This window comes from Schistocerca piceifrons, chromosome 4, assembly GCF_021461385.2.
Source record: "Schistocerca piceifrons isolate TAMUIC-IGC-003096 chromosome 4, iqSchPice1.1, whole genome shotgun sequence".
Lineage (NCBI taxonomy): Eukaryota > Metazoa > Arthropoda > Insecta > Orthoptera > Acrididae > Schistocerca > Schistocerca piceifrons.
In genome coordinates, this window is record NC_060141.1 from 455,282,108 (window position 1) to 455,301,076 (window position 18,969).

The 18,969-nt window shown below is 39.0% G+C and overlaps 1 protein-coding gene across 1 annotated transcript in view; it reads left to right on the top strand.

The window, feature by feature from the left end:
* The window catches only part of LOC124796429 (beclin 1-associated autophagy-related key regulator), a 132,097-nt gene that overhangs the window by 76,482 nt on the left and 36,646 nt on the right, over positions 1-18,969 (top strand). Inside the window, exon 7 of the mRNA XM_047260617.1 lies at positions 11,737-11,913. Within this exon, the coding sequence (XP_047116573.1) occupies positions 11,737-11,913 (177 nt within the window). The remainder of the gene's footprint in view (positions 1-11,736; positions 11,914-18,969) is intronic.

Genomic DNA, 18,969 nt, shown 5'->3' on the forward strand with positions numbered 1-18,969 from the left:
TTCGAAATGTGGTGCTACAGAATAATGCTGAAGATTAGATGGGTAGAGCACATAACTAATGAGGAGGTACTGAATAGGATTGGGGAGAAGAGGAATTTGTGGCACAACTTGACCAGAAGAAGGGATCGGTTGGTAGGACATGTTCTGAGGCATCAAGGGATCACCAATTTAGTATTGGAGGGCAGCGTGGAGGCTAAAAATCGTAGGGGGAGACCAAGAGATGAATACACTAAGCAGATTCAGAAGGATGTAGGTTGCAGTAAGTACTGGGAGATGAAGAAACTTGCACAGGATAGAGTAGCATGGAGAGCTGCATCAAACCAGTCTCAGGACTGAAAACAACAACGATATATTGCTTAGACAGATTTATTCCAGAAATTTCATTAGTTTACGTTAATTATTTGTTGGTGTTGCAATGGTTTCCGTGAGTGTGTAACAACTATAATAATAAGTGATGAATATAATAATATAATCTGCATCATAAAAAAATTATAAATACAGTCATGTTACTTGAAATTAAATGGCAATTTTCTGAGTTCCAAAGTGATTTCTTTCTAACAAAACTTCTCTTATTTCTCTATATTTGTTTAATCTATGTTATTAAACCACTGTACAGGCCTTGGTTGAGACCCCCTATTTTTGTCGAGATGACAACAGTTAGCATGCTGGGTGCTAATGATACAATATTAGGGGACTACAAAATATTACAGTAAAGCTTACAATCCTGTATTCTTCCCTTTGGTGGCGCCCAGGCCAGTGATGGTGCAGCACACAGCCTCAGAGAATGGGAACGCTCTCTCACCAAACTTTGGAGGATGTCGCCCCGGTAGCTTCTGTTCACATAAACACGATGTCAGGTGGGCAACAACTCTCACTGGCAGCCAGCGTATCCCATACAGCAGACTTTGTTGACCAGGACCGTGACTGTCTATCACCAGAGAAATCTCAGTACAGTGAAGGGGTACTTGCGTAATCTGTCAGCAGCTGTGCATGATATGGAGAACAACAGCAACATAACCTTTCCTCCAAGGAATGCCCAGGATGTCAGTGACTGCTTACAAGTATCATTCAAAGGCATCAGTGGTTATCTTGCTTCCCAGATGTTGTGACAGGTTGGCAATGTGCCAAACATCATCAGTTCATCTCAGCAAGCTGGAGTTAGAAGTCTCAGTCTTCTCATCAGTAGTTCAGAAATCAGTAGCTCACAGCAGCTAAGTACAGCAGACTGGACAGGTAGTAGCCTCAAAGGTGGAAACGATCTTTTCAGATGGTAGCAGTGCATTGTAGGATCAGTCTTGTAGCTGGTGTACTGCAAAATAATCACGTGTAGGCTTGCAAGCCCAACTAATTTTTACTGTTCATTTGAGGCAGTGACATTATGCCTGTCCAGCACTGAGCAAATGTGGCCCACTTTTCTGGGCCCCTCAGTGGTGTTCACAACCTCTGTTTTGCAAGAATGCCTTTTGGGGCTTCAGCTTCTTGTTTTTCTCATGTCAGCAGTCTGATAGGTGTTGTTCCTGTGAAACTCTAAGTCTGTTGTGAAATCAAACTGTGCTTTCAGAACTGCCAGAATTAATTATTAATAGCTTGCTCTGCTGTTTGCAGTGTTGTGTTTATGCCGTTTTTTTTATTCTGATTGTGACACGGGGTGTTGGCCTGGTTTGCTTTGGCTTGGTGCTGGTCGGAGAGGACTTGAAGAAAAATTTTACATTTGCCCATAATACACCGAGCGAGGTGGTGCAGTGGCTAGCACACTGGACTTGCATTCGGGAGAACGACGGTTCAATCTCGCATCCGGCCATCCCGATTTAGTTTTTCTGTGATTTCCCTAAATCGCCTCAGGCAAATGCCGGGATGGTTTCTTTGAAAGGGCACGGCCGACTTCCTTCCCTAATCCAAAGAGACCGATGACCTCGCTGTCTGGTCTCCGTCCCCAAACAACCCAACCCAACCCATAATGCATTTCTGCTGTGTAACATTCCCCTCCCCTTTAGTAAAATTCATCGCAGTTTTTTTCCTAATTTGCCTCTAAAATCAATCTCAACATGCATAGGTACTATACACTCAAACTATGTTTACAGTCAGTGCAGTGACTGATGGAATGATAAATGCATGTATGGCAACTCGCATTAGCCACTGCACCAAGTGTAAAATTAGTTTGCACGTATAATAGTTACTTACTGTACAATTTTCTGTTATTGAAATGTTTGAAGAACTTATTTACAAAGTTTTTTGGTCTCTTCTTAATCCCATATCTCTGTTGAGTCCTTATTTTCTAATACAACTTCACAACCTTACTTTACATTACACTTTTTCACTCCTTGTTGCTACTATTTAGCCACTTGATAGGTATTTTATCAATTGGTGATTCAGGTGGGTGAGTTGTTTCATGTCTCGAGCAAAAGTAGAATGCACAAACTGTTAGTAGAACCATGGTAGTAGTGGTAGTGGAAATGCTTATGGTTGTGATATTATACCATTGTTTTATTGTTTCATCTCTGTAGTTCTGAATATGCTGGAATATTTGTTCTGCCATTCATCCTTTGTGTAACACTTAGCAATTAATCTGATGATTGCATTAGTTCCAGGCTTGAGGTATTGTTGAGGAATACAGTGATATCCCTATTTTACATTTTCATATGGTCCAGAATTAAAAAATGCAAAACTGAGGAAAATGTAGAATCGAGGAAAAAGTTAAAACCCTTATAATATGAGCAAAAACATACGTAATTTGCCTATATGATTAAAAATCGTAATCCTCTACAATACATTGTATAAAATGTGTATAAGTGAAGGAAGGTAAATATACAATACAATATTTATACAACAATTTGTGGTAATGAATTTCTTCAGTTCTTAAAAAATCACAGACACATAACAGCATGTAAAAACTCCTCAAAAAATTGAAATTGTTATCTGGGTACGAGGTCATTGATCTATTTTTTGACATGCTACAACCACAAGTTATACATCATGACACTTATTTTTGACTGATCTTTCCTTTGTGCTCACCCAGAAAAAGCAAAAATTGATAAATGTGGTGAACTGAAGTACGGTGAAAGGTGCTGGAATCTAACACACGAGTGTGTGTGCGTTTTCCTTCTGTAGCCAATGGCATTGCAGCATATTCTGGTGATGCGTACACAGTGACCGCTTGTGTATTGCTTGTAAACTTTTCCTTGCCCATTGTGCCGCATAGTCAAAGTGAAGCGTTCTGCAGTGTTGCCAATGTGTGCCTTTGCACTTCGAACTCTTTGCGCACTGTAGTGTAAATACAGCAAGTTTCGTGAAAGCATGTATATACACAAAAAGTTTCCTTCACATTTGGTACTTACTAGTACCAATTAATATGAAATATAGTTAAGCCTGCTGTGACTTCAGTGTTTCGCTGCCCCAACAATTCATTAAATTTATAACAAACTGTCTGCTTCACAACACGTTAAACATCATTGAGGACTGCAGCATAGATGAACATACCATGACACAACTGTTCACTGTACACATCCTGTTAATTCTGGATTCTTTCGACAGGCTCCAAGCAGAACTAGTGTAAGCAAATTTATTGCATGGTAGTGAAGGGTGTACGAGGTTAAACATAAGTTGAAGCCACGTTCACTCCATTTGCTATACCCCAATCACATCAGCCATACTTTGGAACAGGCTGCCAAGTAGGCTTGCTGTTTATCACTGTATATGCTAGAAACCGCTGCATTAGCTAGCTGTCATCATGCTATACAGTCATTAGCTGCAGGTGAAAAACAAACATCTGAGATGACGTAATCCGGTAGTATTCACCATGTTTTCAGATTGTTTTACCATGTAGGCTATAAATCTTCGCTATTTTCGCGGTGAGCATAAAATGAAAGAACCCTCAAAACTTCATGTTTTGAGGTATAATTTGTGGCAGTAGTGTGTTGGGAAACAGGACGAAATTGAACGAGACATGGAGTAAAAACGTAGAATGGAAGTAAACTTTATTAGGAAGAAATGGGGAACTTCTAGCATTGATCATACTGCTTTTTCATAGGGGCTTCAAATCTACGGTGTAGAATTGCGAAAACCAGAGAACGTAAATCGAACTTCCACTGTGTGCGGGTGCACTTCTAATGGCTCTTCCAGCCAACAAAGTAGGTTACAAGAACTGGATCATGGTCATATGCATGATAGTAGCTGGTAGATGAAATTGTGCTCCTGCTATATCACAAGTTGTATCATTCATTAATATCACTGTTTTGTGGTTCTACTTTGGTAATGCTCATGGGTTTTCCATTTTGGTAATAGTTTATGATGACATCTTCCGATGTGAAAACTGAAAAAATCCAGTGTACTCCCACTCACTGGAAATTTGGTTTTCGAGCTAGTGCTTCTTTTTGACACTCCGAACTTCTGTTTTCCCTAATAATAACCGTTCTATACTTTTGTCTCTGGCTGGAGAAATTGTCTGTGTTTGTCAACTGCGTAGTATGCCATTCTACTTCACTTCTACATTATGTAGGTTTTGTGTGTGTGTCTACTGTCTACCATTCCAAATAGGATTTTCAGCATCTTCCTACAAAACAGTTGATGTGCTTCCTCATGTAATTCTGTGAATCCTTTTTGCAACCTGTGCACCTAATTTCATATCTCCCATATGTCAAAGGTTAATCTTAACATCCACAGATGAGTAGATACTAGCACATCCAATTTTCAGGAGAACAGTATCACAGAACCGAGCATCTGGTTCCGAACTAAATTTGGCGCAAGTCTCTAGTCCCTCATCAGGACTAAGATAACCTGAGGTGTCAGTGAAACAGTGTTGTTTGGAAACAGATTTATTACTTACAATTTTACAGTACAGATCTCCAGAAGGTGTGCTTGTTCACACACTGGACTGCAACAAGGAATACGGGAACGGTGCTTCGTCGGCTGCGGCAGTTGTGCAGGTCAGAACCCAGCAACAATCTTGTGCGGGTTAGCCTGAACAAGAGTCTGTAGGTGCTAGGTTACTATGAGTCACCGGCACGTAGTGCAGCCCACCCCAGCACTCTAGAAGATGGAAACTGCGCTTAAGCAGGTGCTAACAGTGTATCATAAATGGCAGGTGTCATGAAGGTGCAATCCCAAGACCCAAATCAGCAACACAACATACAGCCAGAGAGATGGTACTGTGTACAGCCAGGGAGGCAATCAATACTCAAGTGTGTCACCCAATAAGTTGTGGACAGTAGTTTGCAATCACTTGGTATGGCCCTTCACCAGAGGAAGGCCCAGGCTTACCCACATCATCTTCAATCACAGTGGTGAACAAACAACTGTGGCAACTGGCAGCAACTAAATTCCACTACAGGTGGCTGGCTGTTGCTTCAAAGGCGAAGTCTTCTCTCTGCAATAGGCAGCACATCATGTTATCCTGTAACTAGCAAGTCTGTCAGTCCGTCAGAATCTAAGATGCAAATGGGGTGACCAGACACTAAGATATGGAGGCTTCTGATATGGTCATATTTAAGCAGGACATAACTTCATCTCAGCTGGTGATGCAGTCATTTGTTCTCATCCAGTGGTGTTAGCAGACCTATCCCCAATGTGGTCTCTTATTGTCGGTTCCACTTTCTGTCAGTGGCAGGACACCATGGAGTGTTTGAGCATGGAGCCTATATGTTGTGGCTCTGTACTGAAAGGTTTGTTGAGTGGCAGCATTGGGCTCTGTCATAATGCACTATTTACATTTTTTGATTACGGCTCAGCTCTGTGTGAAAACTTATGAATGGCACCCTGTCTACTGCAACATTGCACTCCTTGTGTACCCAAGGTACTATTTGTGACACACACTATGAACCAGATCTGATTCTCAGCTGCCTATGGCAAGTAATAACTTAAAAAATTTGTACATGCACCCCATGAGTTGGATCCGCCTTGCAACACATTATTATTAATACAGTTGACTCATGACCATCCAGCTTCATGTGGCGGAAGGTCAAGCCAGATAATGAAAAAAGCCGGATAGGCCAGAGTTCTATAAATTCTGTTTTCCAATCCTAACTGTACGATTCAAAACACCTTTTTTTAATACTAAAACCCAGTTTTATTAACATTTTCTGTCTCATTACATAATACATGCTATTTGTTATATACATCCTGCACCCTTCAGAAATTGGTACAGGAAACATAAAACAATCTGCATTATAAAGTGTGAATGTATGATTACACACATGTGTAAAGACAGGCCTAACAAAAAGATTAAGCTTTCAGATTTGAGGTTTTAAAAAGGTGTTTTGTAGCTGTTTCCTTCCTGTGCCCCTTTAGTGCTGCAGTAACCCTCCACTTAGCAAACAGAAGATATTAGCTGGTGTTGCTTCCTCCTGCTCACTAATGTACTGCAACACTGCTTCAGTCATCTTGAACCCTTCCGAATGTGGGATGAGATTTCTCCTGTCATCAGAATTTCCCTCCTCCTTTTGTGTTTCTTCCTCCTGTGTCATTGTTTCTACAATACTATTGTCAGTTAGTTCATCAACTTCATCAGTTGCCATCCATTTTGTGACATCCTCTGCTTCAACGTACCCACAGCCCAGTACATTTGTGAGTATCAAAATGATATCATCGTTACCATCTTTGACTTTTGTTTCCCACATGGATTCAAAGTTAAAACGTCCACCTTCATGGTCTAAAAGAATATTCCAAGACCTTACAAGTGATAGGTCCGGAATCTCTTGCCATGCTTTGGGCAGCCACCTTGTGACATCCAGCAAGTCAATCCTCTTCAGAATGTTTACACAGTCTTCATCATTATCAGCTGCTGATGTAAATCAACTGAGAATAGGGTAGTGACACTTCTTTAATATTTCAAGGATGCCCTGGTCCATCGGCTGAAAAAGGGCAGTGACGTTTGGTGGTAAAAAAATAATGCTTTGATATCTCCGTCCGTGAGTTCATCACTGGTAGGATGTGAAGTCACATCATCAAGAAGCAGCAGAGCTTTCCTAGGTAAATTGTTATCTTTCAAATATTTCTCTGCATCTGATATGAATTCATTTTGGAAGCAGCTTTTGAAGATTTTTGAATTCATCCATGCTTTCTTTTGACGAGTTTAATGTAGGGGCAGCAATTAGTAATTTTTCAGGTTTTTGAAAGCTCTAGTTTTCTATGATTTCCTTATTAGTGTAGACCTAAGCTTGTGGTTGCCAGTTGCATAACAGCAAACCAGTAAGGCAGCTTGTTGCTTACTTTTCTTGTATATGGGTGAGAAGAAAGCATGTTTTTAGGGAGCATCTTGTAATTTAAACCACTCTCATTGCAGTTGTACAGCTGTTCGCCAGAAATTCTGTCCTCCTCAGTTAACATCGAAAGGCTGTCTTTTAAACAATGACACAGGCTCTTTGTCAGCATATAAAGCCTCTCCACTAATGGTAATCTGCTGAATATCAAATTGTTTTTTCCACCAGTCCAATCATTTATCACTGGTAGCAAATTCTGGATCTTCTCATTCTACTTGCCAGTGAAATGGCAGTGCTTTTTCCTGCAATATCGGCCCAGTAACAAGCAAACCTTTCCCTCTTAAATGTTGGTACCACCAAAAAAAAGAAAGCTTCCACAACTTCTTTATGCTTATCTTTCAATGTTGTCTTCATTATTTTTCTTCCAGTCTTCAATAGTACTTTTCCTACCCCTAACTTCCTGTAACTCCAAAGCAATAGTTTTGGTTGCTACCCCAGAATCAAGTCACATTACAGCACTTAGCTTGTGATCTAAACGCATACAAGTTTTGTCAACAATTTTGGACTCTTTATTTAAAACACAAAGGACCACACAAAACAACAATTTAAGAATGCGCGCACTTTGGGTGTCTGATAAGCAATCGGAAAGAAAAGGGAGGGGGTTACAAACAGAGGTGCTCTATACTTGTGTTAATTGCTGCTTGTGATCACTGGAAAAGCACCTCTAAGTATCATTTGTTAAAGAGTGGTTCTGGTAATTTATTTAATATTAACAGTACAGTCTGTACCTTGTAACTGTAACTTCAGATGTGCTAGAAGCACAAAATATGCATTAAACATTTTGAAAGGCCACACAGCATTGTAGGTTGTCCTCACTTGCTAAAGCTTTGGAAAAATACTGTATGTACAGTAAATTAATCCTATTTCATCATGCAGGAATATTATTATGATATTGATTAAGTAGGCCGGACAGTCACGGGCTGGAGTTGGATAGTCGAGATCCTACTATATGTTCTTATTCCCTGCAAGAGTTCTGTTAAATTGGTCATAAGATGTCCAAGCCAATCATTTCAAATGGTTTTTTTCACTTCTGGCAATCTTTGCAGCGGAACTTCAGAGGCATTAGGTATACCATTATTTACGTACTCTTGCACACCATGTTTCCTAGTTTTCCACTGGCATTTTTCAGCAAACCTCCTAACCATAGTTCATGTGACCACCATGATGTGCTAATATGTGGTTGTGTGCTTATTGCAAATCTTCATCCCTGACTGCTGCTGAAACACCACACATGGCCACCACTTAGTTGATCTACAGACTAAAGAATCGTGCATCACAAAGTGTGGCTGCAGCTTGAATTCCTGGTGCACTACGTCAGTTGCTTGCACCATTTGCCATTCAGCCACATTTTACCTGTTATTTGCTGTCTTTCTTCTCAATATGTCCACATTTGTATGCTTCTTCCCTTTATGGAACTACCTCATAATCAAATGCACTCAGTTTGAGCACCCATCTTGTTAACCTACTAGAAGGATCCTATAATCCTAATAACCATTTTCGTGATGCATGGTCTGTTACTACTTTGAACTTTTTGCCATGCTCAAAACAGCTAAAATATGCAATTCCATAAACACTGCTAGCATCTTCTTTTCTGACCTGAAATAATTCTATTCTGCCGTGTTGAGTTGTCTAGACGCATAATTTGCGGAATGTTCTTCACTGACTGTATTTTGACTGAGAATGCACCTGAGCCCACTGTTACTGGCATCACAAGAAAGAATGAATTCTTTTTCTGAAATCTGGAAATATCGGCACTGGGTCTGATGTTGTGTGTCCCCCACCTCACAATGTTTCAAATGATGTTTGGCAGTCTGTTGTCCTTCCATATTTTGCTCATTTCCCAACAGTGAGTTCAATGGATTTGCAATTTTTGCAAAATCTTTAATGAATTTTCTATAATAATTGCATAGGCCTGGGAATGGGTGAAGTTATTTGGTACTTTGCAGTGTTGTGAAGTCACGGAGTGCTGAAATCACTCAGGGATCAGTTTTTACACTGTCTGTATTAATTTCATGGCCAAGATACTTAACTTCTCTTTGTGCGAAATAGCATTTATCCACACTAAGCACCCAGACTTGCTGTCCATAATATGTTAAATACTGCATCCAAATGCCTGATGTGTTCTTCCATATCTCTTAAAAATACAATGGTGTCATCGGAGCATACCATACCTTTTTTTAGGTTTCAGTGTGTGAAATAAGCCATCCAATAGTCTGTGAAGTGTAGCCACTGCATTTATAAGTCCAAATGGCATTCTGTCATACTGTTAGTATCCCTATGGTGTTGTGAAAGCAGTTTTCAACCTAACTTCTGGAATTACTTCTAGTTGATGATACCAACTTCTTAGATCCACTGTTGAAAAGTACCTGCACAGCTTTGGCATTCAGGTATCTGTAATTGCAACAGAACCCTTACTTCTAAGTACAGCCCAGTGATTTCTGTGAAACAATGACAATATTTGCATTCCATGGCCTATTAGTGTCTTCATCCAGAAAGTCTAAATTGGCAGTCATCAAGCCCTTTGGCAGACTGACCTCACCCACACCTAAATTATCCATATTGACAGGAACCATAAATTCTCTATTTATATTACTAATACATGTCATGCTTCACCGTTACTAATACGTGTCTTGCTTCGGTGCACAAAATGCTTCATTAGTTTGTAGTCGTCCTATGCAACACTTCTTGTGATACATTGGCATCTACAGTTTCTCTGTATCAGGTGGTATTTTATCATGGCAACCAATCTTCAGCATATGTGTTTGTAGTTCAGTTGGCAACACCTTCATAATTGGTGCACGTTGCAGTATTGTCTCACTTGCAGTTGTTGTTCCCAGTGGAAACAAAATTCCACAAATTCAGTTGTATACCATGAAAGGTAGATTTTGAGATGATGATTATGAAGGAAGTGTAGTCCGAAAGTTGCGGAATAACATTCACCAACATTTTGCAACACTTCCATGTATTCTTGAAAACTTTTTAATCCCAGTTATAAAGTCAAGCAGTGTTCTCCCTGATGACTTTGCATCATTGTCATCTAATCCATGTAACATGTAATATGGAGACCAAAGTATCTTCCTGGTTAAGATGTTCAGTCTAACAACTGACAAGTGTGCACCTGTGCCTATGAAACGAAATGCTGCTACACCTAAAAAGCAGCATTTCATCTCTTCATATGTATGTGCAGTGTTTCATTCTACTATTAATGCCTTGCAATGGGCAGTACACTTCCATTTGTGTTTAACGGGCAATTTTTTTTGTTTCCCTTGTTTCTTATTCCTGCACACTTGGGCCTTCTGACCAACTTGCTACACTCTTAACCATCTGGTTGGCGACATTGCTTCTGCAGATGACCCAGCTGTAGCACTTTAATTCAAAGGTGAAGACCCTACGGTTATTATATCTTTTCATAGAAATATCAATTTCTTCCAGCGGTGTCTGGAGCCCAATAGCTTCAGTCAGGTCAGGTGGATTGTGCAGTCTCACTCTGGGTGATATTTCACTCTTCTGCACTAAACTACTTAGTTTCTCTCTTAAAAAATCTCACACTGTTTTGCTTCTAGTAGTGCTGGAGTAAACCATCAGCTAGCTTCCAGATTGTTCCTCCTAAGTATCTCATGATACGTTACATACACTTTATTTTTGCCAATTAACCATAGCCATACACAAACATGTTTCATTCATCCATTTGCATAATTTGGCAGTAGCTAATGCATCTCTAATGAATACTGTGACATCCTCCATTACTTTTCTGGGAAAAAGGCCTTGTTAAATTTGCTGACGAGTGATTGAGAGGAGGGGAAGGTGCGCGTAACACAATCTTAGCTACTGATCCTGAGTGCAACTGCTGTACCGCAGCTTGTAATGTTTCACCCTGCTTATGCAAGTCTTAACTCTCCTCCTCATACATAATCACTCTCTTTGTTAAAGCGGTGACAGTTTCACCCGTAGTAGCAGTACATGTTTCCACGATTTCGTATATACTGGGCTGCATTGTGTTGGCAACATATTTGTCTTTGGCTAACTACATCAATTTCTGTCAGTAGTTGTCAAGAGTTTTTCTTTCTGTAAGTCTTCTGTAATGTTTAGTTTTCATTGATTCATTATTGATGGAGCTGCGTGTAATCAGATAATAAAACTTCTTCTTTTTGAGATTATATTACTGCCCAAGTTTGACAAAAAAGAACACCCTTTTTTCTGTTATTTCGTTACATTCATTTGTGCAGGGGAACAGTATTCATTGTCATCCTTTAGATTATTTGCACACGAGAATGTAAGTATGCTTATGTGCAGAAAAACGTATATTTGCAATTGATAGTGTGTATGTTATAATTACGCTGTTTACTGCAAATTTGATTAAAATTTCACCAGGGTTTTTGGAAGAAAGCAGTGAGTAAATAAAAAAATTCTGTTGTGTCACATTTTTAATTTCCTGCATTCTTGAATAAGAAAATAAAATATGTTTTTTATGTTTTCTTTATAGTGATTTTTGCAGCCATGAAATGAGTGACCATCAATTTGCAAGAAGAGTAGCAAGACTTAATACAAACATCCTCCATCTTTGCTTTTCGCAAAATGTAAATCCTGAGCTCCTGAGACCATCGCACACACTACAGAATGTGCTTCACTTATTAAACACACAAGTTAGTGACTTGGGCAGGTACGTGGTAATAACATACATGTAGAGGAGATACCAGCATCTATGTTTGCTCACAGAACTAAATATCTCTTTTATTTCTCTCCATTTCACCATCTAGCCTTGTTGGAACCAAATATTTTTATTTACACACGAACTTAATTTTTATTTTGAGCATCGTTGTAGTTGTAACTTTATTTTTTTGTTCTGTTGTAGAACCATGCATAACATCAGGTTCTTTATTTTCTATTTCTGCTTTTGCTTTTCCCTACAACCCCTCCCTCTATTTTGTTTCTTTTACTGGGTTGTCTCAGCGGGATGGTAATCAACTACTAAAACTCGCTCACAGTGTAGCTGAAGGCTTCTGGTGCTAACAGTCACAATACGTTTGCCGTCACTATTGATAAACCTTTCAAAGTATAAAGCTATGAGTCATGAAACTCTTCTGTTCATAACGTTTCGCCCAGAACTGCACTGGACATCTTCAGGGGTGTTGCTCATCCATTGAATCTTACCAACTGGTAGGTCATACGTCAGAGAGCAACATATGTACTGTGGATAAAGGGGGCATGGCCGGAGTTCCACATGATAAGCAGAGATGACCCGTGCCAAACATAAAAGTTAACTATAGATTGTCATCTTGTCAAAGATGAAAAACTGTTTAATGACTCTACAGAGCTACTGTCTATGTGGCACTACGTTTCATGGTCTCTTCTTTCCTATTGAAATTATCTCTATGATTATATATTTCAATGGCTTCTCTACGTGGCTGTCGATGATAGTTAAGTTGTTGCAGGTAAAACTTTTGTTTCAGAAAACTTATCTTCATGACTTTCTGACTGAAGCTCGTGCTCTGCTATAGCCAATTTGTCTATTTTTCCTAGCCGGCAAAGACTGTTGTGTTTCTTTTGCTGTGTATTCACGATTCTCTTGGTTGTTCCATACCACACGTGATTTACATGCTGGAATACCTGGATGCCAAATTACAAATCTAAAGCAGGCTTTTGAGAAAAATTGCTACTCAGGAAAGAAGCAAACAGAATTCTACTACCAAATCACATACAGTTGATGGACAAACATGAACAACAATGATGAAAGAATACAGTTCTCTCTATTTTATTAAAAAAGTAACAGATCAGACTGGAGAGATTTTACAGAAATAAGATATCTGAGTGGTTTTTAGACCAACAAACAAAATAGGTCTTGCACTGTGATCTATAAAGGATAAACACCCTCCTCTGTCAGCATGTGACGTATATACAATTCCATGTACGTGTGGTATGGAACAACCAAGAGAAGCACGAATACACGGCAAAAGGAACACAACAGCCTTTGCCTACTAGAGAACATAGACAAATTGGCTATAGCAGAGCATGATCAGCCAGGAAGTCGTGAAGATAAGTTTTCTGAAACAAATGTTTTATCTGTGACAACTTAACTATTATCCACAGCCATGTAGAGAAGCCATTGAAATATACAACCATAGGGATAATTTCAGTAGGAAAGAAGAGATCATGAAACATGGCGACATGTAGACAGTAGCTCTGCAGAGACGTTAAACAGTTTTTCATCTTTGACAAGATGACAATCTATAGTTAACTATCATGTTTGGCAAGGATCATCTCTGCTTATCATGTGGAACTCCGGCCATGCCCCCTTTTTCTGCGGTACATATGTTGCTCTCTGACGTATGACCTATCAGTTGATAAAACTCAACAGGGTGATGCCTCTGAAGATGTCCAGTGCAGTTGTGGATGACATGTTTGGAACAGAAGAGTTTCGTGGACCTTAGATTAGATTAGATTAATACTAGTTCCATGGATCATGAATACGATATTTCGTAATGATGTGGAACGAGTCAAATTTTCCAATACATGACATAATTAAGTTAATTTAACAACATACTTAAGTTAATATAACAACTTTATTTTTTGTGTTTTTTATTTTTTTTTTAATTTTTTTGTAATTTTTTTTGTTTGTTTTTTCTTTTTTTTCTTAATTTATATCTAAAAATTCCTCTATGGAGTAGAAGGAGTTGTCATTCAGAAATTCTTTTAATTTCTTCTTAAATACTTGTTGGTTATCTGTCAGACTTTTGATACTATTTGGTAAGTGACCAAAGACTTTAGTGGCAGTACAATTCACCCCTTTCTGTGCCAAAGTTACATTTAATCTTGAATAGTGAAGATCATCGTTTCTCCTAGTATTGTAGTTATGCACACTGCTATTACTTTTGAATTGGGTTTGGTTGTTAATAACAAATTTCATAAGAGAGTATATATACTGAGAAGCTACTGTGAATATCCCTAGATCCTTAAATAAATGTCTGCAGGATGATCTTGGGTGGACTCCAGCTATTATTCTGATTACACGCTTTTGTGCAATAAATACTTTATTCCTCAGTGATGAATTACCCCAAAATATGATGCCATATGAAAGCAATGAGTGAAAATAGACGTAGTAAGCTAATTTACTAAGATGTTTATCACCAAAATTTGCAATGACCCTTATTGCATAAGTAGCTGAACTCAAACGTTTCAGCAGATCATCAATGTGTTTCTTCCAATTTAATCTCTCATCAGTGGACACACCTAAAAATTTGGAATATTCTACCTTAGCTATATGCTTCTGATTAAGGTCTATATTTATTAATGGCGTCATACCATTCACTGTACGGAACTGTATGTACTGTGTCTTATCAAAATTCAGTGAGAGTCTGTTTACAAAGAACCACTTAGTAATTTTCTGAAAGACAGTATTGACAATTTCATCAGTTAATTCTTGTTTGTCAGGTGTGATTACTATTCTTGTATCATCAGCAAAGAGAACTAACTTTGCCTCTTCATGAATATAGAATGGCAAGTCATTAATATATATTAAGAACAACAAAGGACCCAAGACTGACCCTTGTGGAACCCCATTCTTGATAGTTCCCCAGTTTGAGGAATGTGCTGATCTTTGCATATTGTGAGAACTGCTTATTTCAACTAACCTTAAAAGGTTTACCAGCTGCAATATCATCTGGTCATGGAAGCCTTCATGCTATCAACTGTGTCCGCACCATTAAAAAAGTTAGGAGTGAACTAATGTTAATTTCAATGTTCACCTTTGCACATGGATGTAAGAAACAGCTCCTAAGATGTGAAAAAGAGGTAACAACTGCACTAAATATGGTTTATTTGAATACAGTTATCTGAATGACCTTAACCAACTGTTCAATAAATTTAATTGTTGAATAAATAGAGTCCATAGCCAAGCCATCAACAACATATAACACCAGTACAAATATTTCACTGGAGAACATAACATGAAACAGAACAGATCCTTGGTAAATTCCATTCACTGAGTAATGTAATGAGACATTCATACCAGCATTTTGAGGCTTGCTTCAAACTGTCCAGACTCTTCAGCAATTTATGAACATATCTTTCACCATGTCATAGCTGTCTGGTTGATACGTAGAAATTCTGTCCTTTTATCAAATTGCCTTGTACACCAGTCATGTTGAATTGCAACACTGAGCAGGGCTCTCCTCATCTAAGATCTTGCTACAGGGCTAAATATGTTAGCATAGTCTTTTCTAAATCATTTAGTGTATCCTTTTGCCACCAATCGAGCCTCATATCAAATTAATTCATTATTTACATTTAATTTTGTAGCAAAAACCAATCTGTTTTCAGTCACTTTATTTGATTTAATTTGGGAACCCAGTTCCCATGGTTTCTCTCCCTCGCCAGAGAATTTATTTCTTCCTCCATTGCATTCTTTCATTCTTCAAAATTTTCTGAATGCACTCCTCCTCTATAATTCCTCAGTGTGTCTCACAAAGAAGCAGCATTCTTTCTCTGTGGGCTGAATCTTCACAAAAACTTAACGGTTTTTTTTTTTTCAAATTTCACTATTCACATAAATTGTGACTTCCTTTGTCTTCACTTCTGACCTCCTAGTGCTCTCAACTTTTTCCTCAGTGTTGTACAAATGGTTGCTAATCTTTTTGTTACTTAAAACTACATTTTGGCTTGTACAGTTCTGTTGACAAGCCTCTTAAGAGCCAATGTTTTCACATTCAGTTTCTGTAATTTCTTCCTTTTCATCTGTAACTGCCGTACCAACAACCCTTTTAATTTCTTGGGTTAAGAGGTTTCTGTACTTGTCTGCAATTGAATTTTAAATTTCTACATTTACACATACATATTTTTTTTACTTCAGAAAAATAACTGTAATACCCGTAACCTTCTTAACCAAACACGCATCCTTTTTGAAGATTTAGCATCATACTTCCATTTTTTGATAGGAATCCATCCATAGCATTCCATTCCAGATATAATTGAATTATCAAAATTACCTTCCTTCTTCAAGAGTATCTCAACTGGAGTTTCACTTTTATTTTTCATGGAACAAGTTTGATTCAGTGTATTTGTTGCAGACAGAATTATGCCACCCCACAATGTCTTTGGTAGGTGTTTGCCAGAGAAAAGCCAAGAACATGCTGTCTCACTTATGATTCTGTTTTCCCAAATGGCAGCTCCATTTTGCTTAATATTATATGCTGTAGTAATTGAATGTTTTAGCCCAGTTGAGTCAGCAAATCTATGCACATCTTCATTATGAAACTGCTTGCCTCCATTTGTAGAAAAGTCTCTCACAGTAACTTCAGCTTGAGTCTTCATTATTTTAGTAAACAGTGGTAACTTTTTCTGTAATTTCATATTTGTGTTACAAAAGGTACGTTACCGTGGAACTGGAAAACTCATGCTTAAAAACTGCAAAGTATTGGTGAGCCTGCGAATCTTTTCTTCCTTTGCTCTGCAAACATATGCCTACAGTAAACATATGCCTACAGTAATCCTCCAAGTTTAATGGGTTTCTGCACTCTTTTTTATCAAATGCCAGCTGATGTTTGTTTATGCACCCCTCTTAAAAGCTTCTGTCAGTCATTGTCTCTGTAGCAAGAGCCTTGAAAAATTGGTGAACATAGTGCTTGTTTTGGTGGCTCAGTTTTTCATGCCGCCTCTGTTAATACTGGGCAGTTATAATTAAATTTCCCAATTTAATATGGTGTGACACAGAAACCAGTTACCATACGTGTACCAAACTTGGTAGCATTGTGTCAAGGATATGGGGAAGAGAAATAATGCAGAATCAATTCCGTTGAAACCCTTTTAATTGCTGCTATGGTACACCATACCATTACATACCAGTACCATTACTGTTACAAAAGGGGTTCAATATGGTGCCCATCAGTGTCCAGAAGAGTCTGAAAGCACAGGATTGCATTCTGCACAGCAGTATGAAGCATGTCTGTAGGTATGCTGGCTACCTCTCTCTATATGTTGCACTTCAGATCAGCACGTGTTTGAATATTCCCCTGGTAAACCCTGTCCCTTAGGTAGCCCCACAACCAGAAATTGCAGGGAGTAAGATCAGGTGATCATGCTGGCCATGCATTTGGAAACAATAGGTTGATAATTCGATCGTTTCCAAATGTGTTTCGAAGAAGCAGGTGAACTTTACAAGCGATGTGCAGTAGGGCCCCATTGTGCAGGAAAACTGAGTTCAATGCGTCTCTCTTCTGTTGGGCGACTATGACATGCTGGCAAAGTATATCGCAGTAATGCTGGCCTGTCATGCTGCATGTATTTGGTCCTTGAGCGCCAACCTGTTCAAAAAAGAGTGGGCCAATGATGAACATAGCTATGAAGCCACACCATAGGGTGAAACGTTCACCATACAGAGTAACTTCGTTCGCATTGACTGGAGGTGAAGATCCCCACATTCGACATTTCTTTGTTCACATCACCCGTCAGAGAAAAATTAGCTTTGTCTGTCCATAGGATGGTCCAGGGCCAGCCCTCGTCAAATTCAATCCCTGCAAGAAAGTGTAGAGCGAAGTCAACACATCATTATCCATCCTGTGGTACAAGGTGCTGTATGATATGGATCTTGTATGGATAACATTTGAGAATGGTTCGAAACACCTTCCTTACAGTGGCCCACGGGATGTTCAACTATCGTGATACAGCACGCACACTGTCTGATACTCGGGAATAATGGCGCAGCGTTGTCTGCCGTAGCAACAGCGATTTCGTCAACCACCTGTGGTGCAACCGGTTGTTGGCCTCTTCCCTGAACAATGCCCAGTTCTCCAGTTGATTTGAACTACTTCGTCATTCTCTGCACAGCAAGTGGAGAAAGAGTACCCTTCTGTAATCCTTTCAGGCAGCAATATTCTTGAAGTGCAGGTGCAGCATTACTGGTGTTTTGATAATAGAGCTCCATCAATAATGCTCTGCTCCTTTTGTGCTCACGTTGACACCGACTGATCACAGCACCTGGTGGCCACAGTTGGAACTGGACAGTGAGGCATGGAAATCATGCATCCTGTACTCTGCACATTAATGCTACCAAGTTTGGTACTCGTACAATAATTATTTTCCATGTTAGAATGTGTTAAGTAGGGAAAGTTTAAATTATAACCACCTGGTATATCATCAGTTTCAGTAACAACACAATACTTTTCTTGACAAAAACCTATACAGCCAAACAGTGTTTAGTTTCACCACTGATCACAGCAACAACAATTGCAATATTATTTTCCAAAATTACCCTTGACTTGCCATCTTTTTAATTATTTGATATGTTCCTTTTTGCACAACAATCTTAACAGGAAATAATTTACATGGGTCATATGGACAAAATGATCCATCTTCAAAATATTGCTCCATGCATTTCTGTCCATTGAATACCTGTACTTCAGTATGACCCATGCCGCGTGCTTCAATTTGCACACCATTTTTGGCACTATCCATTTTTCTTGTAGTTGCAGATGGCTCATATATAGTGTACCAGTTATGTTGATTTTTTTTTATATGATGCTACACCACTGTTGGTGTCCCACTTGTCACAGACCAATTTATGGATATCAATGTAAAGTAAATGGATAGATAAAAAATCTACTCGCCAAGCGGCGGCAGAACAACACACCTTTAAAAAAATGTTTTAGGTATGCGAGCTTTCGGAACCAGTGGCTCCCTCTTCCAGCAGAAGGGCTGACAGGTAAGGAAGAGGGTTGAAGGAAAC